At 45.9% G+C, this 27,645-nt stretch overlaps 1 protein-coding gene across 1 annotated transcript in view; it reads left to right on the top strand.

Moving 5' to 3' along the window:
* The window catches only part of ZFYVE26 (zinc finger FYVE-type containing 26), a 71,223-nt gene that overhangs the window by 28,885 nt on the left and 14,693 nt on the right, over positions 1 to 27,645 (top strand). Inside the window, exons 16-32 of the mRNA XM_081088240.1 lie at positions 806 to 1,069; positions 3,168 to 3,287; positions 3,383 to 3,547; positions 4,037 to 4,255; positions 4,693 to 4,795; positions 6,132 to 6,877; positions 8,752 to 8,948; positions 10,152 to 10,256; positions 11,773 to 11,895; positions 12,274 to 12,450; positions 15,625 to 15,871; positions 16,573 to 16,677; positions 19,437 to 19,600; positions 20,637 to 20,773; positions 22,718 to 22,749; positions 23,586 to 23,722; positions 24,670 to 24,890. Of these exons, the coding sequence (XP_080944366.1) occupies positions 806 to 1,069; positions 3,168 to 3,287; positions 3,383 to 3,547; positions 4,037 to 4,255; positions 4,693 to 4,795; positions 6,132 to 6,877; positions 8,752 to 8,948; positions 10,152 to 10,256; positions 11,773 to 11,895; positions 12,274 to 12,450; positions 15,625 to 15,871; positions 16,573 to 16,677; positions 19,437 to 19,600; positions 20,637 to 20,773; positions 22,718 to 22,749; positions 23,586 to 23,722; positions 24,670 to 24,890 (3,262 nt within the window). The remainder of the gene's footprint in view (positions 1 to 805; positions 1,070 to 3,167; positions 3,288 to 3,382; positions 3,548 to 4,036; positions 4,256 to 4,692; positions 4,796 to 6,131; positions 6,878 to 8,751; positions 8,949 to 10,151; positions 10,257 to 11,772; positions 11,896 to 12,273; positions 12,451 to 15,624; positions 15,872 to 16,572; positions 16,678 to 19,436; positions 19,601 to 20,636; positions 20,774 to 22,717; positions 22,750 to 23,585; positions 23,723 to 24,669; positions 24,891 to 27,645) is intronic.

The following is a 27,645-nucleotide window of genomic DNA, read 5'->3' on the forward strand; positions in this document are numbered from 1 at the left end:
GGCAGAGGCCAGGCAATGGTTCAAGGCCACAATTTGCTCTGTGTGGGACACTATGAGAGAGCCAGGGGGACAGGCCTGCCATTTTCTTGAAAACCTATGCATGTTCTTAAAAGTGGAATCATGTCCCACGTTTTCACATTATCTTACTAGTCTAGGCTCTGTACCATCCCAGAACAGGTAGCATCCCACGTTGTTCCTTCTCTGTTCTCCCAGAATTTTCAGTAGCTATTCAAAAATATATATGCGCTTTTGCTTTTAATATAAATGGGCTCTTACAGCAAGTACTGTTGTCTGCCTTGCTTTTTCACAGCATATTTTAGAGGTCTTTTCTGATGAGCACACAGATCCACCTCATTCTTTCTCAACCTGCTTTTTTTTTTAATATATTTTATTGATTTTTTACAGAGAGGAAGGGAGAGGGATAGAAAGTTGGAAACATCAATTCAGCTGCCTCCTGCACACACCCTACTGGGGATGTGCCCACAATCAAGGCACATGCCCTTGACCGGAATTGAACCCGGGACCCTTGAGTCTGCAGGCCGACACTCTATCCACTGAGCCAAATCAGTTAGGGCTCAACCTGCTTTTAGATCCCATTTGGAAGAAGCCCTCACTCATCTCCTCCATTTTGGTTTCTCTTGGTCTTCCTTTCCATGCCGTTGTTTTGATGCCTCAAGAATGGGTTGCAATGATGGTACTAATATGCATAGAAGATATCCTGTGCAGAAGGACCTAAATAAAATAAAATAAAAGTGGCATATAGAATCATTTTAACCTTACTTTCTGCTCCACTGCTGGCATCCAGGAATGGTATTTTATTCCATCTCGGACGTGACCGACAAGCTGCTCAGCCCCTCTGGAGATCCCATCCCCATACTCCAGGAGGACTTCTGGATAAGCAGCACCCTGCTGGAGCCCACTGACCCCCTGAGAGAGGTTCTGGAAGAGCTCAGTCCCCCCGCCATGGCTGCGTTTGACCTCGCTTGCTCTCAGTGCCAGCTCTGGAAAACCTGCAAGCAGCTCTTGGAAACGGCTGAGCGACGTCTGAACAGCAGCCTTGAGAGCCGGGGTGAGTGCTTCTGCTTTAGTCCTTCCTTCTCAAATGGATTTCTGAGATACTTGAGAAAATGTGCAAGAAAAAAGTACTTACCGGGGAAGGAGGGTCAGGGAGAGCGGATTAGTTAATTTCCTCATGTGCAGCCTGATGGCATAAGTATAGTCTGCTGAGAACCTCACCATCTTACTAGACATAGCATTCTGCAATAATTGAGAAATTGTTTTCTGATTTACAGATAAATTTAAAGAATAAATAGACATTCAAAAATGGTGCAAATGGAATTTGTCTTTAGACTACATTCCCCTTCTGAGCGAACCCCACTTAACCTATGATAGTCTTGAGTTTGTAAACCACGTATAAGGGAAAATGTGGAGGGAAGATTGTACCTTGAGGTAAATGACATCAAAATGTGTACATGGAATTCTTGGAGGAATGAAGGTAGAAGAATGTGAAGATAGATTTGGGTAAAGTTCACACACAGCAAACATTGGAAGGACTGACCCGGGAGGGAGGAAGGAGCCTGTTCTCTCAGTGATGGGCACAAGGAGCAGTGAATAGGTTGCAATGTGAACAGCCACTCCTGGGCTCAGTGATTCCTTGAGAACTCACAGGACCTGGCATGTAGTCGCACTCATGACTAAGAGTTATTTCAGCAAGAGGATACAAAGCAAAACCAGCAGAGGGAAAAGGCTCAGGGGATAATCCACAGAAACTAAGCAAAAGACTTCCAAGAGTCCTCTCCCTGTGGAGGCATAGAGGACAGGCTTAATTCCCCCAGCAGTGAGTTGTGACAAGGCTGAAGTGTTGCCTATAGGGAAGCTCATTAGAGACACAAGCCCAAGGTTGTTACCGGGTGCTGGTAACAAAGGCACCCTCTGCCCATTGTGTTCCAGAATTCCAGACTCTCAGAAGGAAAGCAGGTGTTCAGACTGAACCACGGTGTACAGAGAGCGTAGGCACAATGAGCCACTCTCATCATTTAGGGAAACTTTTATGCAGTATAGGAAACCGTTTGCCAGTAAAGGCTACAGATACTGCCAATGGCCAACCTTGCGAGCAGACCTTTCTGAGGACAGAAGTCTCAGACCTGCTGTGTTAACTCTCTTCTGCGCACCTCTCCAAATCACTTCTGAGCTGCCGGTTAATATGTTTTTTAATGCCCACATGGTCCTTCTAAGAAAGTATACTGTGGCACTTGTGATTCTTTTTTGGGGAACAATTCTCCCCCTCATCTAGCACTTTTATCCTATATAATAAAAGGCTAACATGCAAATCAACCAAACGGCAGAACGACCAGTCGCTATGAGGCACATTGAACACCAGGGGGCAGATACTCAACACAGGAGCTGCCCCCTGGTAGTCAGTGCACTCCCACAGGGGGAGTTCCACTCAGCCAGAAGCCAGGTTCATGGCTGGCGAGCACAGCGGTGGTGGCAGGAGCCTCCCGCCTCCGCAGCAGCGCTAAGGATGTCCGAAGTTGGACATTCCCCAAGAGCTCCCAGACTGCGAGAGGGCGCAGGCTGGGCTGAGAGTCTCCCCACCCTCACCCCCCAGTACAAAAATTTTGTGCACCGGGTCTCTAGTTCTAAAATAAAAGGAGATATTACTCAAACTGTTAGTAGCTGAAACAGTTTCAGGCCAATCAGTTAGGAATTAATTTAGTACCTACTGTGTCTCCAGATTATCCCAAGTATAGGTGTATTGGGGAGGTATAATGAGTCATCTCTTCATAAAATTGTTCATAGTGAGGGTTCAAGATCCTACTTAAAGCAGTTAGAGAAGGCAGATACGATCTCAGGTCAAGTCCTCAGCTGAGGGCAGTACCAAGGCAAACCCACAGGAAGTGCCTGATTGGCCTGGGACGGCGATTGCATGGCAGTGCCAGAGATTCTCGGCCTGCTGCGCTGACAGCTGAGGCATCTTTCAGGAGATGGCCCTGGCACCTCAGGCAGAGAAGCCAGCTGTGCTGGCTGTCACCCAAAATGGCGCAGCATCTATTTCCTCCTAATATTGGAGAACATAAAATTGCACAAGCAAGCACAGGCCTGAGAAGCAGTCTCTGAAAGTACCTTATTTTTTCTGCATTCCCTCTTCCTTCATCTGGTCCCAGGTCGGCAGCTAGACCATGTCCTCCCCGGTGCTGATGGCATTCGAGGTTTTCCAGTTGTTCTTCAGCAAATCAGTAAGATTCTCAATTATTTACTTACATCAGCCGGACAAACTAAATCAGGTGAGTTGCTTTTCTCCCTTTTTTTTTTTCCTCCCAGACTCAGAACACTAGGTCAACATCAACCTTACTTTTTCTTTCTCGTTTGCTTTCCATAGAGAGCGTAGAAGAAAAAGGAGGAGGCCTTCCCCGGTGCAGCATTGCTGAGCTGCTCCAGGCGTGCTGGCCCAGCCTCACTGAGGACGGCGCCGCCAGCCATGCCACCCTCTCCCAGCAGCTGGACCAGATCCTTCGGTCGCTGAGGGAGGCCCTGGAGCTGCCAGGTACCGGTCCAAGTGTGGGAGCAGATGAGGACTGAACTCGGGAGAGGAAGCTGGAGCAGAGGCTTAGGAGTGAGCCCTACTGGCCCTCCGGTTCGCCAGTGCACGTCTCATAACTAACTCCGCTGTTCCCTGCCTCTCAAGTGAAGGGATGGTTAGCACTCATTAGCTGATACAGCTTTCTTATCCCTAAGGAGCAATATACCCCAGAGTTACTCAGTAAATATTGATTAACCTTTCCCCAAAAGCCATTCCAACCCCACAGTCACAGGGGTGAGCACAGAACCATTCACCCTGATTTCTCCCAACTCAAAGCTCTTCCTGGCTGGGAATCAACTTGGGAGTTTGTAGCTGCCTTGTAAGTGTAGTCCCGAGCTATGGAAGGCCCCATGCAGTGGACGGAAGCCCAGTTCACATAATTGTGTTGGAAATTGACCCAAAGCTGGACACACAGACTAAAGCCTCCATCCTTTCCACCATTGCTGCTCTCAGAGCCAAGGAGTTCTCCGCTCTCGTCCCTGGTGGAACAGGCAGCCCAGAAAGCTCCAGAGATAGAGGCCCACCCTGTGCGCATCCAGACTGAGCTCCTCCAGAAGACCCTGGGCAGACAGGCCCCCGTGGGCAGTGGGCAGACGGACTACATGGGCACCTTCTCCAGTTACTGCAGCACCTTGGCTGCAGTCCTTGTTCAGAGTCTGCGCTCTGAGCCTGGTAAGTAGCAAGGAAGAGGAAACAAGATTCATGGGTGTTTAGAGCGAGGAAGAGGAGTGATTCAATTAACAGGTTCTGGGCACAGCAGTAGCCAAGGACACTCGATTCATAAGGTCTTCTCTTAGTCTTCGGTGTTTTATTCACCTTTGTCTCCCCAGTACCTAGTATGATTGTACAGCACATAAAGTGCTCAATAAACTGTGACGGCTTTAATGACTCAAAAAGACCTTAGACCTTCAGCCCGTCGTGGGCATGAGGACCCAGAGGAGGAGCCAAGTCTCTGATCTGAGTGCCAGATTCCTACTTGCGTCGCAGACTGAGTGTCGCCTGTACCCCAGTCACGTTGGATGAGCAGGAGGAGCTCACTACTTTGTTATTGGTTCTGGAAAACAGGGCTATGAACTGTGCAGCCAGTGGTCACTTCTTTACCTTTGCAGATCACGTGGAGGTCAGAGTTGGAAATCCCTTTGTTCTCCTGCAACAAAGCTCTTCCCAGCTGGTGTCACACCTCCTGCTTGAGCGACAAGTTCCACCAGACAGGTAGGAGCTACCCTATGGGATTGAGCATGGGCCTGCCTAACTGTTTCATCAATGACAGTGAGAGCTTCGTGGGGTTGTGCCTGGGTTCAGTATAGGGAGTAAAGTTATTTCTAGACTTTGCCCTTGATTTGCATTTACTCTTATACAGCTACATTGAAATTCCTTTCTTTCTCTCTTGCCACCACTAAAATTTACATCGCAAATATAAAATTAAGGGAAGAATCTTCACTTAGGAATAGGAAAAAAATCCAAAAATTTGATAACACATTAGTTGGCTAGGCTATAGAACAACAAGCATTCTCATGGGTTGGTGGGATATAAATTTCCACAAGCCCCTATGTGAAGGCAGTTTGTCCATATCTACTAAAATTACAAATTCATTTATCCTTTGACCTAGAAATTCATGTTGGGGAGTTTATCCTGTGGTTTTATTATACATATGAAAAATGATGTCTGTTACAGCCTTGTATGTAACTAGAGGCCCGGTGCACAAAATTTGTGCATGGGGGGTGGGGGTCCCCTCAGCCCAGCCTGCGCCCTCTTGCAATCCAGGACTCCTCGGGTAGGGTCCCTAGGCCTGGCCGGCGATCAGGACCTATTGGGGCTTTCCTTCCCCTGGCTGCCGGCAGTTAGCCCTGCCCCTCCTGCTGCCACTGCTTGCCATCTGTGCAGCACTCCCCCCCACCCCCACCCCCGCCACTGGTCGCCTCCCTCTGTGGGCAACAGGCATGGGGTGCGATCGCTTGGCTGGCCTGGGCCTCCCTCTGCGGGGCAATTGATTGCGGGGCCCCCAGATCGCCCTGCAGAGGGAGGCCCCGCCCACCTGCTGCAGCCTCCCTCTGTGGCCACTGGCCTGGTGGCCTGGGCCTCCCTCTGCAGGGATGATGGTGGGGCTCCCTGACCAATCACATTGCACTCGCCTTGCCTTGCCTGGCCTGGCACCAGTGTGTGTCATAGTGTGGTTGTCTGGACGGCAGTTCTGCTCTTCGGTTGTTTGGTCGATTTGCATATTGCGCTTTTATTATCATAGATAGCAGCAGATCAGAAAAATCCATAGTCCCTAACAGGAGACTAGTTAAATTATAGTTCGTCCCATAATGGAATAATATGTCCTGTCAAAAGAACTGAGGGGCCTCTCTGTAGTGTAGAGGGATATGAACAGATCTCCAAGATACGTTATTCAGTAAAAAAGCAAAGGACAGGGCAGTATGTCTAATAGGCAACCTTTTGTGTTTAAAAGAAGAGGGGAGACAAAGAGCCTACATGTACATTTGCTCATGTGAACATAAAGAAAGTCAGAGATTAGCTGATGGTGCCTATGCTTCTCTCCTTCCAGGATAGCAGCCCTTCTGGCCCGAGAGGGACTCAGCCTGAGTGTGCCTCAGGTCATCGTCAACTGCTGCTGTGAGCCCCTTGCCCTTTCCCCTTCCCTGCAGAGCCAGCAGGTGTCATCTCTCCTGACCCACCTGGGCATCCTGGCCCAGCTGCACACCTCCCACTGTCTGGAGGACCTCCCCCTTTCTGCACAGAGCTCCCCAAAGCCAACTGAGAACCCCACATCAGAGAAAAAGCCCAGCTCCTCCTCAAAGGATTCATCACCCTCAGCCCTCACCTCCTCTGCCTTGGCCTTCCTTAAATCCCGCTCTAAGCTGCTGGCTACAGTGGCCTGTCTGGGGGCTTCCCGGGGATCAAAGGTCACCAAGCCCAGCTTGTCATGGAAGGAGCTTCGTGGCCGCAGGGAGGTACCTCTCACTGCAGAACAGGTCGCCCGGGAGTGTGTTCGCCTTCTGGAACAGTTCCCTATGCTGGAGGCCTCGCTCCTGGCTGCCTGGGAGCCCCTCCGAGGGTCCTCCAAGCAGGAGCAGAGTCTGGCAGCGAGTCTCTGTGGCCAGGCTAGTCTCTCTACTGTCCTCCTGGGCCTGCATTCTCCTGTTGCCCTGGATGTGCTCACCGAGGCCTTCAAGGAAGCCCTGGTGGCCAGAGATTGGCCCCGGGCCCTTCAGCTCACTGAAGTGTATGGTCAAGACATGGACGACTTTAGCAGCATACGGGATGCAGTCCTGAGCTGTGCTGTGGCAAGTGGTGAGCAGAATGCTACATCTCTCTCCTTCACTACTGCTCATAGAATTTAGCACTCACTGAGTGTATCATCACATTTGATCCTCACAGTAACTCTAGAGCAGTGGTTCTCAACCTGTGGGTCGCGACCCCTTTGGCGGTCGAACGACCCTTTCACAGGGGTCGCCTAAGGCCATCCTGCATATCAGATATTTACATTATGATTCATAACAGTAGCAACATTACAGTTATGAAGTAGCAACGAAAATAATTTTATGGTTGGGTCACAACATGAGGAACTGTATTTAAAGGGCCAGAAGGTTGAGAACCACTGCTCTAGAGGAAGATGCCACCATAAGGGTAGGAAACTTGCCCAGGAGAGTAAGTGGTGGAGCAGCACTTAAAACCTAGGTCTAACCTTAGAACACGTATTCATAACCAATATTCTCGAACCTGCATATCAGAACCATTGGAAAATTCAATAAACCACAAACATCTGAGCTCCATCCCCAGGAGCCTGGGATGGAATTAGGTAAATGTTTACTTTAAAACGGGGATCAGCAAATTTATTTTATTTTTTAATATATTCTTACTGATATCAGAGAGGGAGAGAGAGATAGAAACATCAATGATTTGAGAGAGAATCATTGATTGGCTGCCTCCTACATGTCCCCAACTGAGGATCGAGCTTGAAACCCCAGGCATGTGCCCTGATCAGGAATGGAACCATGACCTCCTGGTTCATAGTTCAAAGCTCAACCACTGAGCCATACTGGCCAGGCAATTTTTTCTTTTAAGGGCTTTGAAATCCGTAGAGTCTCATTTGAAACTACTCAACTCTTCCATTGTTACATGAATGAAAGCAGCCATAGAGGATATAGAAACAAATGAGCATGGCTATATTTTAGTAAGACGATTTATAAAAACAGCCCATGGGCCTGCTTGACCACCCCTACTTGAAAAGCTCCCCAGGAGATTTTGATGTGTGACCAGAGTTGAGAGCCAGTGACCTACAACACTCCACTTGGGGGAGTAAGATCGTGTAGTGTAGTGAATGGTTTCTGGGTAGAGGGCCTGGCTTCCTGTGGAAAGAAGAAAATCCATCCTGAGAAGGGGGAAGGAGTCCCCTGACTGGATGGTTATGTAGTTTTCTCTGTTTGGAGGCTGTTTTTCAGCTCTGAAATGGGTGGGGAGAGAGAGAGATCTACTAATAATGACAGAGGATACTGAGGGAGTGAAACTATTTTACCTGAAATAACATTCAAGTAGTTACGTATGGCATAGAGTGGAAATTGTAGGGAAAACTAAAAGTTGCACTGACTCGTTGAGTCTGAAATATTGCTATATGTGCAGCACCCAGAACATGGAGAGCTTCATCTGTTCTGTCTTTCCTCTCTTCCTGCTCCCCTTCTTTCTTCCTATTCTTCCTCTCTTTTCTCCTTCTCTTCCTCTCTCTTCAAAAAGTCTCATGACTAAGTTTGCATAAAGAGAAACAGAGGGTATAACATTTCTCCTTGCCATGTGTCTAAACTAGTTAAGGTCATTTGGATCTTAAAGATCCTCCAAACTCCTGTTTCATGAAAGTGAACAAGGCCCTTCTCTTAAGAAGTAACCTAGCATGGTCAGTGTGGGTCAGTTGGATAGGTGTCATCCCTGCACCGAAAGGTTGCTGGTTTGATTCCTGGTCAGGGCACATGCCCGGGTTATGGTCTCAGTCCCCAATGGGGGGCTGCAGAGGCAGCTGATCAGTGTTTTGCTTTCACATTGATGATTCTCTCCCTCTCCCTTCCTCTCTCTCTAGAAGTCAATAAAAATATAAATAAATTAAAAAGTAACCTGGACTCTGGAGCTCTTCTGGTGCCAGGCTTACTGCCTCTGGGCATCTTTTTGTCTTGTAGACGAAGAAGGTTGGCAGTACCTGTTTCCTGTGAAGGATGCATCTCTGAGAAGTCAGCTAGCCCTAAAGTTTGTGGACAGGTGGCCCTTGGAGTCATGCCTGGAGATCCTGGCCTACTGCATTTCAGACACAACTGTCCAAGCGGAACTAAGCTGTGAACTACAGAGAAAGCTGGCGGAGCTGCAGATGTATCAGAAGGTACATACCCTGGCATCAAGAGAAAGGAACTGCATTTCTCTGTTACCAACTGTACCTAGTCTAGTCTCATGTGATGGTGGATTCTAAGAAACAGAAAATCTAGGCCTGGCTTTTGCTTTGCATCTGGCTTCTGTTCTTAAGTGAACAACAAGGAGGCCTCCTGTCTGGGTCTTATTTTAATTACTCCTATAATTTTAACATTGGATGATGCTTTATAGTCTGCAAAGCCTTTTCACATATACAGGGTGGGGCAAAAGTAGGATTACAGTTGTGAGCACATGAAACACAGGGTTTATTTTTGTATTATTATTTATTCACTAGAGGCCTGGCACACGAAATTCATGCACAGGTAGGGTCCCTAGGCCTGGCCTGGGATCAGGGCCGATCTTCCCTGGCTGCCAGCAGCCAGCCCCACCCCCACTGCCACAACCGGTTGCCCTCTGTGTGTGGAGCTACTGGCGGGGCAGTCGGGTCCCCTGCACTGCCTGCAACCGCTGCCACCCACCCCCAGTTCTCCGTTCCCCATCGGGCGATCAGAGCCTGCTGGCTGGGGAGAGAGACCAAGAGGTTGGCCTGCAGGCCCTGATGGGGTGATTGGAGCCTGCGGGCTAGGGGCAGCTCCTGCATTGAGTGTCTACCCCCTGGTGATCAGTGCACATCATAGCTGACTGGTCGTTCTGCCGTCTGGTCAATTTGCATATTACACTTTTATTATATAGAATATGCTAATTTTCCATATGTACTTGGAACTGAACAGAGCCCTGCCAGGGAAAGGCAGGTGAAAAAGATGTTCTTTCTGCTCTTGCTCAGCAGTTTTCATTAGGAGCTAAATGCTGCGTGCAGGGTGATCCCACAGAGCATTCAGGCCAGCAGAATTTCCTGGGTAGAGTTTTGAGATGGAGGAGCACAGGGCAAGTGACCCTAGAGCAAGCTGTTACAGAAAGCTCTGAGAACTGCCCTCACAAGTGAAAGGCCCCCATCCTGCCCTCACCACTCAGTCTTTGCTCCCTGATTGTGCTTCCCTAGTAGGTTCATTCTCTTCTAAACAATCTTTGCCCTATTTGCTCCATTCCTCCTTTCCTGGAAAGTTATGACACCTGGCTTTGGCACAGAGACCTAGGGTTGGCTCATCCCTGGAAACTCCAACGACTCGTTCATGGAGGAAGAAGCTGCATTGTGGTTTGATAGCTTTTCCTGTCTTAGATTCTAGGTTTGCAGGCTACCCCAGTGTGGTGTGACTGGCAGACCTTGAGGAACTGTTGTGTTGAAGACCCATCAACTGTTATGAACGTGATTCTAGAAGCAAAGGTACCATTTTCCTGAGTGATATTCCCCTTTCTTCTCTTTTCAGAGTTACAACTCTCTGGCTAGTTCTGTAGACCTTTCCCCCCTTATCAATGTCCAACTTTTTTTATAACTCATCACATTTCTTTTTCTGGGGTGTGTGTGTGTGTGAATTACCAATATACAGAGAAGTATAAAAATAGTAACGATGCTTTTGTGCTATCACCTTGCATTCCTTTTCTGCACTGTATACACTGGGTACAAGATGTATATGTAGCAGTGGAATTGCTGTGTCATTGGGCAGGAGCATCTCACCTTCACTAAGATGTTACCAACTGCTCTTCAAATCAGTTGCCCTGGTTATACTTCCATTCCCAGTTCCTATTGCTCCATATCATTACTTTTGGTATTACCCCACTTTTCACTTTTTGCCAATAGGACGGTATCTCATTGTTTTAATTTTCATTTCCATAATTAGTAATGACTTTGAATATGTTTTCATGTGTTTACTGGACATTTGAAAGCTATATAGAATTTGTCTACCTTTTCAGGAGCTGATATACCATAGTTCAAAATGTAGATATGCTCATACAGCTAGCTGTTGAGCCATCCAGGAAACATTACTGAATACCTGTTATTTGCTAGGCTCTGTGCTAGATGGTGGTGAAACAAAGAGGATTAAGCTTAGGCTTTATGCTTGAGCAGCTCACATTTTGGGAAGCGGGCCGATGAGAGACAGTATTCCTAGGAAATTATTATTTATCAAGTGACAGAAGTAAGCCCAGATTGCAGTAGGAGCATCCGCTGGGCATCTGCGTAGCCTGAGAAACAAGGAAGCATCCTGAAGAAGACAACACCAGGCAGAGTTGTGGAAGGGCCTCCCCAATGCCACCATGTTAGAAAACTTGGACAAGGCCCGGGAGATTCTGTTCTCTGAAATGGTTATCCAGAGTTCACAAACTGGGGGTGAGGAGTAGCAAGGAGGGACATGGGTGGAATCCAACCCCAAACATGTTTGTTTGGCCTATGCAGTATTGGTCTGCAGAATTTTTATTTTTTATATTGATTTCATTGCTAACATTTTAAAATAGGGACCTTTTTTATTTAAAAATTGTTTTAATTTTTTTTAAGACTCGTACCTCTGGACCGGCACATTCCTATGGCCATAGTCAGTGCTGAGTAGGCATTGTCTCCTTTGGACGGCCTTCTCAGTCTGCCCCAGTTACATTGTATCTCTCAGGCCTGACACCAAGTGTCCGTCACTGTATGTCTGCTTTTCTTTGTTATAATACAGCTGAGATGAAAATCATGTCGTTAACAGTCAGCCTGCTTCCATCATTTTCATAACTTACCTGCCCCTCTAGTCCTTTGAGTTTATGATCCCACTTCAATCCTTTAGTGAAATTCCATTCAGCAATTACCAAACTTTCTGGGGCTTTAGCAGAGTCAAGAATGCTGAGAAAAATCAGGCAAAAGCTGCATGAATGCCAAGGCCAGTCATTCAAAGGTATTGAAGGTGTGTGTGTGTGTTTCCTTCCAGGAGTATGGACTGTGTGAGGAGTGGGGCTGCCTCTACCCCATTCCAAGAGAACACTTAATCAGCCTACATCAGAGGCATCTTCTTTATCTTCTAGAAGGAGGAGATCATGAAAAGGCTCTGCAGGTAAGCCTCCAACTTCTCCCATTTGGGCGGGGGTAGGAGGGTACAGGAAGGTTAGTGAAATCAGATGGCTTTGTTCCTGCTTAATTTTGTGCAAATATTTGCAATCTCAGGTCTGCCCCTTCTTGTCCTTCAGGAGGTGGTTATAGTCTAATTCTTGAACAGAATGTGACTAGCTCTGCATTAGGTACAACTGGGTCCAGGATTCTGCTGGATCCTGTCAAAGCCATCATTTGTGGAGCTGGGGGGTATGGTGGAAAAAATTGAGTGCAGAGAAGGGGTTAGTCTACAATGCATAAATATTTTGTTCTCAAACAAAGCAAGGCTGGACTACGTGTTCTACAAGCTTCACCTTTCTCCTCTGCCCTTCTCCTACAACAGCTTCTGCGAAGAATTCCTGACCCCTCCATGTGCCTTGAGGTCACAGAGCAATCCCTCGACCAACACCCTAGCTTGGCCACATCTCACTTCTTGGCCAACTACCTCACCACCCACTTCTATGGAAAACTGACTGCTGTTCGACACTGTGAAATCCAGGCACTGTACATGGGATCCAAGGTAAAGAGGACAAGCGGGTATTGGGAAAGCATGCCCAAGGGGCGACTGTTGGCCCAGCTCCCTCGTCAGAATTTGCCCATCAGTGGTTCTTCACCTGCCATCTTTGGCCTGTGCTACATAAAATCTTTACCCTAGCAGCCCACCATATCCCAGCTGAGTCCCTTAGGACTTGTCATTCTCTTACTGCCCCACCTCCAAAGTGAATTTTATCTGGTCCTTTTAAGTTCTCTTTATGCTATCCCTGGCATCGGCTATATCAATTCTGAGCATGTATTAGAATCACCTGGACTTTTTGTTGTTGTTGCTTGTTAATCCTCACCCAAGGATATTTTTCCCATTGATTTTTAGTGAGAATGGAAGGAAGGGCTGGGGAGAGGGAGAGGGTGACGGAGAGGGAGAGGGAGGGAGAGAGAGAAGAAGAAACATGGATTGATTGCCTCCTGCATGCACCGCAACAGGGGCCAGGGATCAAACCTGCAGTCCAGGTACATGAACTTGACCAGGAATTGAACCCATCACCTGGGCCAACGCTCTGTCCACTGAGCCACTGTCCAGGGCACCACCTGGTCTTTTTAAAAATAACAGCAGTTGACTTCCACCCCCAGATCAATTAAATCTGAATCCCTTTCAACAGGGCCTGGCTATCTTCCAAAGGGATTCTGGTGTGAGGATTTAAAACTACTGCTTGATAAAGGGTTAATTTCTAGGTAATATGATGAGGAAATAGGCCCTTACCTTTGATACATAACCTTGGAGACACTAGTAGAAAAAAATTATAAACTATAAAAAGTAAACAGTGAAGGAGTGTTTGGGGTGAGATGGGGCCTCTGACACTCTTCTAACAATTCTGATTGGCAGTCAGATAGAGTGCCCACAAACAGAATGAGCACTGGGACAGCCAGGAATATGACCTCTGGCCCACTTGCTAGGAGTTCAACTACATAAAAGTTCCTGAAGAAAATACATCTTTTTTTCTTTTGATGCATTGTACCTAAATAGGGGACTCCTTGAAAACTGGCACTGAGCAGAACCAATGAACATATTTCAAGGCTAATGATAACAACCTCCAGAAGTTTGGAATATTCATTCACCTATAGGGTATTGGAGATGCCAGGTTAGGCAATCCACTGATATCATCTTAAACTGCTCATTCTAATAAAGCCTCAAGTGGACAGAACTGTGGCTTTAAAGTGAGAGAAGAGCTCAGCCATTTCTAGAGGGTCTAGGCCAGAGGTCATTAGTCTACCAGCTGTGGGCTAAATGCACTCCTTAGCCTACTTTTGAAATCAAGATTTATTGGAACACAAGTGCATGCATTCACTTGCATATTATCTGTGGCTTTTTTTCCCACTACACTGACATATGGCCTACAAAGTCTAAGATATTTACTGTCTGACTCTTTACAGTAAAAGTTTGCTGACCCCTCCTCTAGGTGAAGGTAGTTGGAGTGTACTTTTTTTTTTATTGATTTGAGAGAGAGAGAGGAGGAGAGAAGCAGGGGGACATCAATGTGAGAAAGAAACATCAATTAGCTGGGTATCAAACCCACAACCTGAGTATATGTCCTGACCAGAAATCAAACCCACAACCTTTTCGTGTATAGGACAATGCTTCAACTGAGTCATATCCTATATAATAAAAGCTTAATATGCCAAGTATCTGACTGTTCAACCAGTCGCTATGATGTACACTGACCACCAGGGGGCAGATGCTCTGACCGGTAGGTTAGCTTGTTGCTGGGGTCCAGCCGATCGGGACTGGATGACAGGGGCTGTACACGCCCTTGAGCCCTCCCACGGTCCCCCTGGGCTGCATTGCAAGAGGGCACAGGCCAGGCTGAGGGACCCTACCAGTGCACAAATCCATGCACCGGACCTCTAGTAAAATATGTAAACATAAATAACAGCATCTATATATGAAACAACTATAGCATTTCTAAAATATTTCTGAAGTATTTATTACCACTTGGTTAACCTTATCTGCTGAATTTTAAGTATCATCTCTAACCCTAAAACTAAATTTGGTTCAATACATATCAAATATTGGGCTGCTAAATGCCATAAAACATGTTATACATATTAATTATGTTAAGTAATTAAAATTTCCACCTATTCAACCACATTTAGTTTTATACACTCCCTTGCAAACTAGTATACTGGACTAAATTTTTTTAAAAAATTTTTATTTATTCAGTTGAAAGAGAAAAAAGAAACATCAATTTGTTGTTCCCCTTATTTATGCATTCATTGGTTGATTCTTGTATGTGCCCTCACTGGGGCTCAAACCCACAATGTTGGCATATCAGGACAATGTTCTAACCCCACGGTCAGCAAACTGCGGCCCCTTGAGTGTGGCTCTTCCACAAAATACCACGTGTGGGCGCGCACATACAGTGCGATTGAAACTTCGTGGCCACACGCAAGAGCCAAAGAGCTGCATGTGGCTCGCGAGCTGCAGTTTGCCGACCACTGCTCTAACCAACTGAACTATCCAGCCAGGCTGGACTAAAATTTAATTCAACAAATCAATCATAGTATATCAGATCTATAAGTTATCACCTGAAGAAAAAATTGATAATTTTCATACTGGTTTTTATAAATAAACTTGGCCCCGATCATGTACTGATGTGGTCCCTCAGCCTGGCCTGCACCCTCTCGCATTCTGGCACCCTTTGGGGGCTGTCAGAGAGCCGGTTTTGGCCCGATCCCTACAGGCCAGGCCGAGGGACCCCACCATTGCACAAATCCATGCACTGGGCCTCTAGTTTTTTAATATGTTTTTATTGATTTTTTTTTTTTTTTGAGAGAGAGAAAAGGAAAGATAGAAACATCAATGAGAGAGAAACATGGATTGGTTGCTTCTTGCACACACTGGGAATGGAGTGTGCTACCCAGGCATGTGCCCTGACCAGGAATAAAACCAGTGATCTCTTGGTGCATGGAACGACACTCAACCACTGAACCACACTGGCCGGGCTGGAATGTGCTTCTTGATTGCCTCCTGGAGGATTTAGATGGGAGTCCAGCCTTGCTTCCTACAAGACTACTAGCCAGTTTCAGTAGTTAGCCATGTACCCTTGGTCCCTAGCACCTTCCCTTTCCCAGTAAGAATCTCAGCTTTCTTCTGAGGTTTGGGTACAGTTTTCTTTACTCTGTGGATGTACCCCACAAACAGGTTCTGCTGACCCTGCCTGAGCAGCACCGGGCCAGCTATTCCCACTTGTCCTCTAAGCCCCTGCTCATGCTAGAGCAGCTGCTCATGAACATGAAAGTGGACTGGGCCACCGTAGCTGTGCAGACTCTGCACCCACTGCTAGCCAGGCAGGAGATAGGCTTCACCATGGACGACGTTGACTCACTGCTCTCCAGATACGCGGGGAAAGCCCTGGACTTCCCATACTCTCTGAGGGAGAAACGATCAGGTAACTGCCAACACCCTGGTGCGAGTGGGGGCGGGGGGGGGGGCGGTCCTACATGGAGTAAGAAAGTACTATGCTACATCCTTAGTTTTAATTTCTCCTCTTATTATTTTGAGTTGATAGGGATTGAAAGAGAGTAGGAGAGACACTGGTCTCGGAGGAAGTAGCAAGCTAACCAGAATTTTTAAATGGTAGCTCATCACTGTGTGCTTGATAGCATAAAGGTTTGGGAAATGAACGTATTGGAAGTGGTCTCTGGGGGGCCTTGGTGCAGTAGGCCTTTAAGTGCCGGAATTTTGTATAGAGAGAGTGCTCTGTCCCCAGGGTCTCAGCTACCACTGGCATGTGAGCTGACTCGGCCTCTTCAGAAATGAAGGAAATGAAGTCAATATGGGCTGATGCTCCCAGCAGCTCTTTTTCTTACTCCCTACCCTCCAGGGGCATCATCTTTTACTTCCCTCTGGACATACTTCGATTTCTTTTGTAAAGTCTTAGCATCTACTTTATTTTCTCGTGTGCCTTTATAATCATACTTTGTTGAGGACTTTCAGAAGTAGGCTTAGAAGTGCTCTTCCATTCCTTTTATACCTAGTAGGATCATGGAGTGACAGCCAGTGAAAGCAACAGGGCTTTGAACTAAATACCTCACACAATGAAGAGGCTTATGGTGGAACGATATTCTGACGGCATTTTCCTCTCTACAGATTCTGAGATTCACCTCCAGGAAACTGTGGGTCAGGCTTCCGACCTCGAGACCTTAACTAGGTCACCATCGGCAGAGTTCTCTCCCGCTACGGCTCCTGGGCAGGGTAAGAACAGGTTCTGAGAGTTTCTCAACTTTTAGTTCAATCTTGCCTATTCTGACTTTCCGATCCTTTTACCCTTTTTTAAAATTTCCCATTACAACATCCTTACTGTTTTTCTTGGTTTGTTCCACTTTGTATAACCCAGAAAATTCAGCATATAGTTGATTCTCATTATTTTTGGTGGTATATCTTTAGTTTCTACTAACACTGACTTAGTGAATACTGAACCATTGCTGCTAGGAAAACTATGTACACGGGTGTATATAGATACATATCACATAATATCTTTTTTTAAATACATTTTTTATTGATTTCAGAGAAAGGAAGGAAGAGGAGAGAGAGAGAAAAAAATCAGTGATGAGAGAGAATGATTGATCGGCTGCCTCCTGCACACCCCACACTGGGGATTGAGCCCGCAACCTGGGCACGTGCCCTGAATGGGAATCAAGCAGTGATCTCGTGGTTCATAGGTCAACACTCAACCACTGAGCCACACCAGACGGGCAATCACATATATATCATATATATATTTACATATGATTTAGATATATATCATATATACAGATTATATATATATATCACAGATTATAATCTTAAATTGAAAACAGTTTGTACCAGTGGATTCTATTTTACTTATTTTACAAAAGAGAAAAAGAGGTTCAGCCATGTTAAGTGACGTGCCTGAGGCCCCCACTGTTGGTGCCAGAGTTGGAATTCAAGCCCTGTCCAGCCAGCCCCAAAGCTGAGCCTCTTGCATGCACTACCCTGTCTCCTACCATCTCTGTCTTCCGTCCTCCGAACTAAAACAAGAAAGCAGAATGTCACCCTTTCAACCTCAGCTGAGAGCCTGCTGTCAGGAGGCTTAAATTACCACTCTGCATGTCTGTGAAAGCACTATAAATATTGATTTTAAGGTTACAAATAAATTTTAGCCAGTAGGCAAATTCACAAATATGGAATCTGTTCATAAGGAGGATTGATTGCATTTAGTCCTCATGTTTATTCTGCTGCTGTGCTGCACTTAATTACTTATGTCCGTCACCCACACAGGGGGCAAGCTCCTTGAAGGCTCAGCCATGTGTTGGTCGCCCCTTTTTACCATCCCTCCCACTCTCCCGCACAATGGCCTACACTCCAGCCCCTTGCACAATGGCCTACACTCAAAAGGAGCTCAGCAAGTGTTTGCTTTGCCAGCAGTTAGAGCAGGATTCTGGGGAGAGATCTATAGCCTCTGTTATATTGTGTGCTGCTGAGAGTCACTATGTTTTTCAGTTTTCTTTTTCTGTGACCTGCCAACATTGCTCTGCAAGGTGACAAGAAATCTCCTTAGATGCCATAAAGAAAGACTGTGGCATTTCATGGCCATGCTTTGAGAATTAGTCATGCTTCATGGTAACCCTCAGACTTACAGGCGTATGAGCAGCTTCACACGTATCCGCAAGGAGGCCTGAGCAACTTTGGTTTATGTTTTTGGGTTTTTATTTTTGTGTTTTCAAAACACAAAGTAGAGAGAATAGTACAATGAAGTCTTATTACCCAGCTATAATAATTATTGTCTCATGATGACCACTCTTGTTTCATCTACACCCCTGTCCTTCTACTGTATTATGTTGAAGCAAATCCTAGATAAAATTTCATTTATAAATATATCAGTATATATTGCTAAAAGTAAAGACATTTATAAAACAAAACAATAACGTTATTATCATACCTAAAAACAAGTTAATGATTCCTTGTTATTATCAACTACCCAGTCACTATTCAAATTTCCCCAGTTGTCTCATAAAGGTTTTTTTAGAATTACTTTTTCCAGAATCAAGATCTAATAATGTTCACACATGGCATTTGGTTAAAATATCTCTTAAAGCTCTTTTTTTAAAAATATATTTTATTGATTTTTTTACAGAGAGAAAGGGAGACGGAGAGGGTTAGAGAATTAGAAACATCAATGAGAGAGAAACATTGATCAGCTGCCTCCTGCACACTCCCTACTGGGGATGTGCCCACAACCAAGGTACATGCCCTTGACTGGAATCGAACCTGGGACCTTTCAGTCCACAGGCCGATGCTCTATCCACTGAGCCAAACCAGTAGGGCTCTTAAATCTCTTTTAATCAATAGGTTCCCTATATCTTCCCTCCCCCCTATTTTTTATTTGTGGAGGAAACTAGGTCATTTGTCCTGAAGCGCATCCCACATGCTGGACTTTGCTGGCTGCTGCCCTGTAGCAATCTGGGTCTTTATCCCTATATTTGTAGTGTACCAGTAGAGATATCTTAGAAACTTGATTGATTCAGGCCTAATATTTTGGGGTAAGTATGTTTGATGGGTGTTTATGTGCCCCCCATGAGGAGATACACAGTGTCCAGTGGTCTCTCTTTTTGTGATGCAATCACCCAGTAATGATCATTAACTGCCTTGTTATTTCACTAGGCCAGTGGTCGGCAAACTCATTAGTCAACAGAGCCAAATATCAACAGTACAACGATTGAAATTTCTTTAGAGAGCAAATTTTTTAAACTTAAACTGTATAGGTAGGTACATTGTTACTAACTTAATTAGGGTACTCCTAAGGCTTAGGAAGAGCCACACTCAAGGGGCCAAAGAGCCACATGTGGCTCGTGAGCCGCAGTTTGCCACAGTTTGCCGACCACGGCACTAGGGATTTGTAAAGTGGTGAAATTCTAATTCTCTCACTCCTTCCTCATTTATGAGCTGAACTATTCATCACCTTGTCTCTGACTTCTGGCTCTGACTCCCAGGTGTCGCCCTTGTACGTTCCCCCAGTCCGAAGGAGAGGAGTGTCCCACAGAGCCAGCCCCTGATGGAGTTTGTGCCCCCAGCGACGCCCCCGGGCAGGCACCAGTGGGTACCGGATGAGAGCGAGAGCCTCTGCATGGTCTGCTGCAGGGAGCACTTCACCATGGTGAGCAGCATTCGTCTCTGGCTCTATCTAAAAGGAGAAACTAAAGAAAAACTCGAGTTTGTAGTCACCTCATGTCCACAAGAAGATTATTGGTATTTTCAGAAAAATTACCAAATCGAAGACTTTGGATTTATCTTTGATCTGATCAGAGTGTATTTTTTAGATTCAAGCAGGTGGTAGATGTCCTGAAAGAGCCTTAAATTCTAAAATCTTTGCCATTCTCATGAAAAAACATAAAAGAGGCGGACTGATATCACAGGACTCTACGCATCAGAAGCCCTTGTTCCGAGCTCCCCTGTCTTTCACAATAAGACGGGTGACCTGGTAATGGTTATGTGCTGTCTCTGGAAGCAGAAGACCTGGGTTCTCATCTCAGCTCTGCCTCTTATTAGCAACGTGACCATTAACTTCTTCAGTCTCAGCTGCTCACTTGTAAACTCAGGATGATACGTTATTTGGCTCATGTCATTGTAAGGGCTAATTACATAACAGATGTCACCACACTAACACAGTGCCTGACTGGTATATTACTCAGTCCTGATGAAAACGAGGATGATGTGAATTCTCTGTGTCTGTTTCCTCCTCATTTACAAAAGAGGTGTAATATGTCTACCAATCTCTTATAATGAAATGAGGTAGTGCTTGTGAGATATTTTGAAAAAAGAACACTTTTTCATCATCGTGAATACCCTGGAGAAATCTCATCTGCCTTGGCTGAGAAAGTCCCTCCTTCTCCACTGTTTTTTGCTATATATTTACCTGTTGCCTCCACAGACAGGTAGATCTTATCAGGAGCCATTGCTAAACTGTTCATGACTTGGGCATTTTGCTCATCAGCTGAGAGATAATCTTTAAATCTCAGCTTCTCAAAGGCAAGCACTAGTGTGTTCTTTCTCAACGGAGGCCAGGCACCTGGTGTTCTTAATAAGTCACAGGGCTGACACCAAGGATAAGTGGATTAACACTTCTCCTCACAGTTCCCACAGTCTTACCTACTCTTCCTCCCCATCTTTCTCTTCCCTCCGACACCCCTCAGTTTAACAGACGTCATCATTGTCGCCGCTGTGGCCGGCTAGTGTGCAGTTCCTGCTCCACTAAGAAAATGGTTGTGGAAGGCTACAGAGAGAACCCCACTCGCGTGTGTGACCAGTGCTACGGTTACTACAACAAAGAGTGAGTGTTCTGCAGGGGGGCTGCTACTGTTACTGACCACTACCCCCTCCCTCAAATCCTTGCACTCCTAGGAGGCTCATTGTGGAGAGCATCTCAAATCTGGTTACAAAATGTTTTAACTTAACATTCACACTGAAACGCCATGAACTCTACAATGATATGTTTGCGCTTGGTCAGAGAAACTTCTAAGGAAGGAGATAAGGGTGAGAGGAAGCCAATTTTAAGGCTCTGACGTGATGTTTTCTCTGAGATCAGGACATTTGGTTCTACAGCCCGTGCCCTGACTCAGGTCACTGATCTCAGTTCACCAACCTCCTCAGCTGTGTTACAGCCACTCTTGCTCCAGGTGGTCTCAGCTGGACTCCAAGGGACATGTTCCTACCTGCTGAATGTTTGGGCATCACTTTCATCAGCTCTAATCTATCTAGTCATCCTGGCTTGTTATCCATAATTTGAAGAGCCTTTCTAGTAACCCTATGTGGTCCTACACACAGTTCACTTGGTGACAAATTTCAGAAACTGCTCATCCCTCTGGCAAGACAGATCAGGGCTGTGTTGGCTGGCTCAGTGTTGCTCAGTTATTCCCACAACTTCTAGCGGCAAAGGAGGCTGAAACTAAGACTCCCCGGGCATATGAGCCAAAGCAACTATCCGAAAGCAAAATTACTTTGAATTCTTCACGTTTTACTTACAGACTTAAATAGGTTTTACATTTTGTTCAGAGGTGTAACAGCATTTTTGTGTTTGTTTTAAAATGAACATTTTTTGTCATTATTTACCATGATGATTACTGACCTTATAGGAAGGAAGACATGCCATGCTTATACTATAGTTTCTGTGACCCTGGCATATCACTGCCTCCCTCAGTGTGTGGACGGGAGAATTATCTGTCTACCATACTGCTGAGATTTGAAATGAGCAGTTAGTATTGATGGGGATTCTTTCACTCATCAGTCGCTCAGCAGTAATCACTTTGTTCTCAAGGAGCCCCCAATTAGCGGGGAGGCAGCCAACAAACAGACCACACAGTCATTGAATAACCACAGTGGTCAGGTGGGTTTCTGAGGTGTGGCACCTGAGCTGAGTCTTAGAGGATGAGAAGTTAGTAGGAAAAGAAGCAAAAACAGAGCATGCCCAGAAATGGGAGGAACAACTGTAAAGGTAAGGGTAAGGGTATTAGAAAGTGTGGGTCATTGAGTAAGTGTAAGTAGCTAGGAGATGGGCTAAGATTCTGGCCAGTGTACCTTGGACTTAGAGGCTGGCAGCTGAGCCAGGACTTGGGCAGTGGCGCAAGGCTTGGAGCATGCCCTTTGACAACATGGGTTGGGGTTGACCAGCAGGTTGCTCGTGCAGGTCACGATTTATGACTCAAGACCTGAGTTCTGGCTTGTAGTGTCACCTAAAGTTGATCAGAGTCAATGGTAGAGTTGACTCTTTTGGAATTTTATGGGTTGAGCACAGGTTGTGAGTGGCAGGAGATAGTCTCAGGAGATAGCCAGGTCAGATTACAAGGGGGCATTGTCTGCTGAACTGAAATGTGAAATAGTTTTACCCTGAGGAGCTACTGAAGAATTTTAAGCACAAGCATCATTTGACCAGATATGCATTTTTGAAAGCTTGCTGTAGCTGTAAAGTACAGAATGGGCTGACAGAATCAAGGAGACCAACTGGGAAGCTATTGAAAGGGCTTTATCAATAAATGATGAGGACCCTCTCTGAGGCAAGGATAGAGAGAGAGATGGGGACATTTAAAGGGGCAGTTAGGGGATGGAATGGACAGGAATGGGTGAGTGATTGGTTATGACAGGTGAGGGAGAGGAAAGAGTTTTGGATAATTTCCTATCTCACTCAGGTCACGAAGTAAAGGTCAATGCTATACCAAGCTCAAATCAAAGAGACGGAGGAGAGATTCAGGCATTTCATTTTTTCTTTCTCTGTTTCCAGTGGGCCAGAGGAGAATCCAGGACAACCAGAAGGTAAGGCTGAACCACGTTGCCTGGGACTCCTTGTTTCTCTAACTGGCACCCTTAATGGCACCTCAGTCCAACTGGTTGGCCCAAGAAAATTCTTCGCATTTCAATCAAGCTCTCCCTTAAAGTTTCTCATCATATTAGTCTATCATCCTGGCCCATTACTTTCGAACATTGAGAAGGCCAGTAACCAAATAATTTGGTCCTTAACTTTTAGTTGGTTTAAAAAAAATTTTTTTTTAAATATATACGTTTATTGATTTTAGAGAGAGGGAAATGGACAAGGAGAGAGAGAAACATCTATATGAGCGAGAAACATATATTGGCTATCTCCTGCACACCCCATATTGGGGGATCGAGCCCACAACCCAGGCTGTGCCCTGACCAGGAATCCTTTTGGTATATGGGATGATGCTCATCCAACTGAGCAACACCGGCCAGGGTGTTTTTTTGGTGTTTTTTAACCCCTAGGTTCCTATTCACCATCATACTACCTCCCAAGGCTCCCACTTTCCCCCCTAATTAACCACTATTAGTAGCTTGGCCTATACCCTTCCACAGCAGGTTAATTTTTGAGTAGCCAGTGGCTCAGCCCTCCATTTGAGAGGCATGAACCTTTCAGGCTTGTGTGACAAACACTGTAATACTCATCCCAGGCCTCCCCTGTGGAAGGAAGTTTGAGGTTCCTTAAGGAGGTCTCCTAGAGGAAATAAAAAGGACCAAGCAAAGAGAAAGAGCACTCAGCAGGCAAGGATCTGCCTGCAATTCACACCAGCTCATGGGGCTGGGCTAGAATGGCCTCCTGGCCAGTGGCTGACACACAGATGGCATTCTCTTCCCAGCCCCGGACAGCGCCAAGAATGAAAGCCCACCATACTCAGCTGTGGTCAGAGTCCCCAAAGCACCTGAGGTAGAATGGATTTTGGACTTGAATGAGGAGGAAAATGAGCTGGTGCGGAATGAATTTTACTATGAGCAGGTAATTGCAATAAAATGCAATGGCCATTTGAGTTTCTTTATTATGTGTAGTAGTATAGAGGGAAATGCAGAGATAGGTGAACACAGCCTGGCCTTCACTTGCTTAGTGTAACAATATGGGAGCTAAGACAAGTATACCAGTTAAGGCAGAAAATGAGGAGCATCATGGGAAATGCATGAGGAGATCAGGAAAGGCTTCCTGGAAGAGGTAGCTTTTAAGATGAGCCTTGGAAGAACGTAGAAGTTTGACAAGCAGAAATGTGGGGGTTAGGAGGGGAGTGAAGATAGGGGAAGGGCAAAGTGTACAAAACTAAAACATCTGAGCAGAGGTTCAGTGTTTTAAATTGCAGGTCATATGGGGAATTGGAGATGGTTTAATTTTGAGGGTGAGGGTGTAGGTAAAGAGGTAGTAAAAGACAGGATTAAAACAGGCTATTTATGTTTAGGGACTTGAATTCTGCAGTAAGGAATATGTCCTTAGTCGGCATCAGGGACAGTGGAAGGTTTTGGAATGTGCTTTTGGAATATGAATTATCATCAGTGTGTTCAGTGACCTTAAGCAGAGGCTTCTCCAGGTGCTCAGACAAGCAAGGTGACCATCATACTCTAAGCCGGTAATAAAAAAAATAAAAAAAAACCTGTGTTAGTGGGACACAGCCTGGAAGGAGGAGGGGCCTGTGAACATTCCCAGGAAGTAGGTAATACCTGAGCACAGCTGCTTTCCTCCCAGTAAGGTGGTGAAACCTAGCAGCCAGTGCTTCAGAGATGCTACTTAGAACACCTGGAATTTGTTTATTTCCACTTCCGCTTTGCTGTGGAATGTTGGCTCCTCCTTCAGTGTTTTCCGAGCTTTGTGAAGCAGGAAGAATAATTCCCACAATCTAACTATGGAGAACGCATGGGTCCCTGAACTCACTGTGTGCTTCTCTCTTCCTCCACACTGGCCAGGCCCCCAGCGCCTCCTTGTGCATCGCCATCCTGAATCTGCACCGGGACAGCGTTGCCTGTGGCCACCAGCTGATTGAGCACTGCTGCAGGCTGTCCCAGGGCCTCGCCAACCCAGAGGTGGACGCAGGGCTGCTCACAGACATCATGAAGCAGCTGCTCTTCAGCGCCAAGGTGATGTTTGTCAAGGCCGGCCGCAGCCAGGACCTGGCTCTTTGTGACAGGTAATGGGAGTAAGCCTGGCAGTCAATTCTATCCAGCTTCTCTTCTGGCCCCACTGTGAGTTTTCACCTCACCATCCTCTCTGATAAGACATACTGAAATGTTTGCATTGCAATTTGATGTTAATGTCATGCTGCTACCAGATCACCCTCCCTGAGCAGCCTGTGTCCTTCCTTCTCTGTCCCTGAGTGCATCCTCAAAGCAAGGATTCTCTAGCTATACCCAGTCAGAAAGAACTCAAAGACTCTGGTTGATTTGTAATTAAAGTCAGTTTAGGGGAGCGCCTTTCATCTCTGTGGAACTTTCTGGCTTTTAAAGATGTGTCCTCCCTGAGTGTCCAGTGCTTACTTACCCTTGACCAAAACTCTACCCCAACCTTGCCCAGATTCAGACTGTGGCCTCAGGGAGTTCTGGCGAGAGCTCTGTAAAGCAAGCACACAGGGGACTGAGGTATCCCTGTGTCACAGGCAGGAATCTGAGTCATAAAGTAGAAATATCTTTGAAAAAGGTATGAGTAAGCCTCAGGTTCCTGCACAACCTGCCCTGCCTCCTTTTATTAACATGACAATGAAAACTCCCAGTTCCCAGCTTATCCACCCAGTTGTGTGACTCACGTTGTGTGCTCCCAGCACTCAGGCCTAGCCAGATTTGGGAGCAGAGAGCATAATTTTCTTTGAAGTGTAAGTACCTCAGGCACTTGCCTGCAAACTCAGCAGCTGGCATAGAGTGCAGTGAATCTCAGCTTCCCCACTTCCAAGCTCTGTCACCCTGGACAAGTCTGTTCACCACTGTGGGCCTCAGTTTCCCCTTCTATAAAATGAGTATGGCAACAATACTTATCTCATAGGGCTGCTGTGAGGACAAGGTGAGAATATCCACGTAAAGGGCTAAGAACTGGGCCTACTACTCCAAAAATGCTAGCTTTATTATTTTTTTAAAAATATTTTCATTGATTTCTGAGAGGGAAAGAGAGAGAGAAACATCAGTGAGAAAAATCATTGATCGGCTGCCTTCTGCGTGCCCCCTACTAGGTATCGAGCCCACGACCTGGTCATGTGCCATGATCTGGAATGGAACCATGACCTCCTGGTTTATAGGTCAACCCTCAACCACTGAGTCACACCAGCCAGGCAGCTTTATTATTTTCATTAACAAAAAACAAAAGGTTGAGAAAGATAAAAGGAGGTGGAACAAAAAATGGAAGGAAGTTTGAAGAAGTTAATTTCACTCATATCAAGAGGTACGAGATTCTACATCATCTTTCAAGTTCATAAATTAATAAATAGATGTACCATGTTAAATAAAGTTTATAAATAACCATGAAAAGAACCAAAAAGCTACCAACTTATCAGAAATGGAAAAGAGGGGGACATGGAGACAGAAACCCCTTCATATAACAAAAAGGTAAACTTAAGGCAAAAATTAAAATATATCTAAATACAGCATGGGGCAAAAGTAGGTTTACAGTTGTAAGTATGTGAAGCACAGTTTATTCTTGTATTTATTAATTATTGTGCTATTTTCCATATGAACAACTATAAACCAACTTTTGCCCCACCCTGAATATCTTGAATATCAATAATGTAAATAATATTAAAGTTTTATTTTAAAAAAAGGATACTCAGATTGGGAGGGGAGAACAGATTTAACATTAATTCCTATACTTCCTTCAAAATCTATTATAGACTAGAGGTCCAGTGCACGAAATCTGTGCACTGGTAGGGTCCCTAGCGGCTGCTGGCTGCCAGCCAGGTACTCCCTCTCTTCCCCCAGCTGGCCACACCCCCTGGACAAACTCCCGGTCTAGGGGACAATTTGCATACTACGCTTTTATTATATAGGATGGAGGAAATATCCGCTTTAGGCTGAGGGCAGCAGAAGTTAAGAAAGTCCTTAGTTCAGTGGGATTCTCACCCACCCCCAGGGGGCTGGGGCTTCAGCAGTGGTTTCAGATTGCACATTCTTTCCCCCTCCCCCCGGATTCAGAGACACCCACTCTGGAGAATCACTGTCTTTGTGCCCATTTGCTGAGGGGAGTGGACACATCTCCCATGTGTGTTTAGAATTCTTGGTTTGCAGAGTATTTTTCTACTGTCTTTAATTCATAAAAAAAAACTCACACCCCCTGTTACAAATGAACAATATGTAGTGATAACAAATTTGCTTTTACACGCTGTACTTTCCTACTCCATTCCCACAAGCTTGAGAATCAGTACCGCACTGAATCCCTGTTCAAGGAAATCAGTGGACAAGTCAGGGTCCACAGGGTCTTTTGCTAGAGTTATGTTACAAGATTTAAGAACCTTGAGCACTAGACAGAATGATCCAGCTCTCTGGGCTTTCTGTTATAAGGTTTTGCCATCACCAGGTGTCGGGAGTACTGAAAGGTGGCAGTCCGAGTAGGCTGTGATGAGAGCCCATCCTTAGCCCAGGGAACGGATGTCAAGTCCAGGAGACTGGAATCGAGGAAAAGGACAGGAAGGTCTGCCCAGCAGACCTCCGGGAATGGCAGTGATGGGAGCCCTGTGCTGAGCAGGAGTGCAGGCCGTCCATACGGTCTCTGTGCAAGCAGGGTTCAAAAGGACCAAAAGGCAAACAGGAAACTTGAGAGCCTCCAGCATTCAGTGTAAAGGCCTTGCCTCAAGGAGAAGACCTGAGCGCCCTGCTCCACATGTTAAGACCTAACATGTAATGAGCGCCGGCGAAGTTCCTGGCACTGTCCTCGGCCCTCTCACTTGGGCTGTTTCATTTTTACAT

Source organism: Myotis nattereri (genome assembly GCF_964212035.1).
Source record: "Myotis nattereri genome assembly, chromosome: 1".
In the NCBI taxonomy this organism is placed as follows: domain Eukaryota; kingdom Metazoa; phylum Chordata; class Mammalia; order Chiroptera; family Vespertilionidae; genus Myotis; species Myotis nattereri.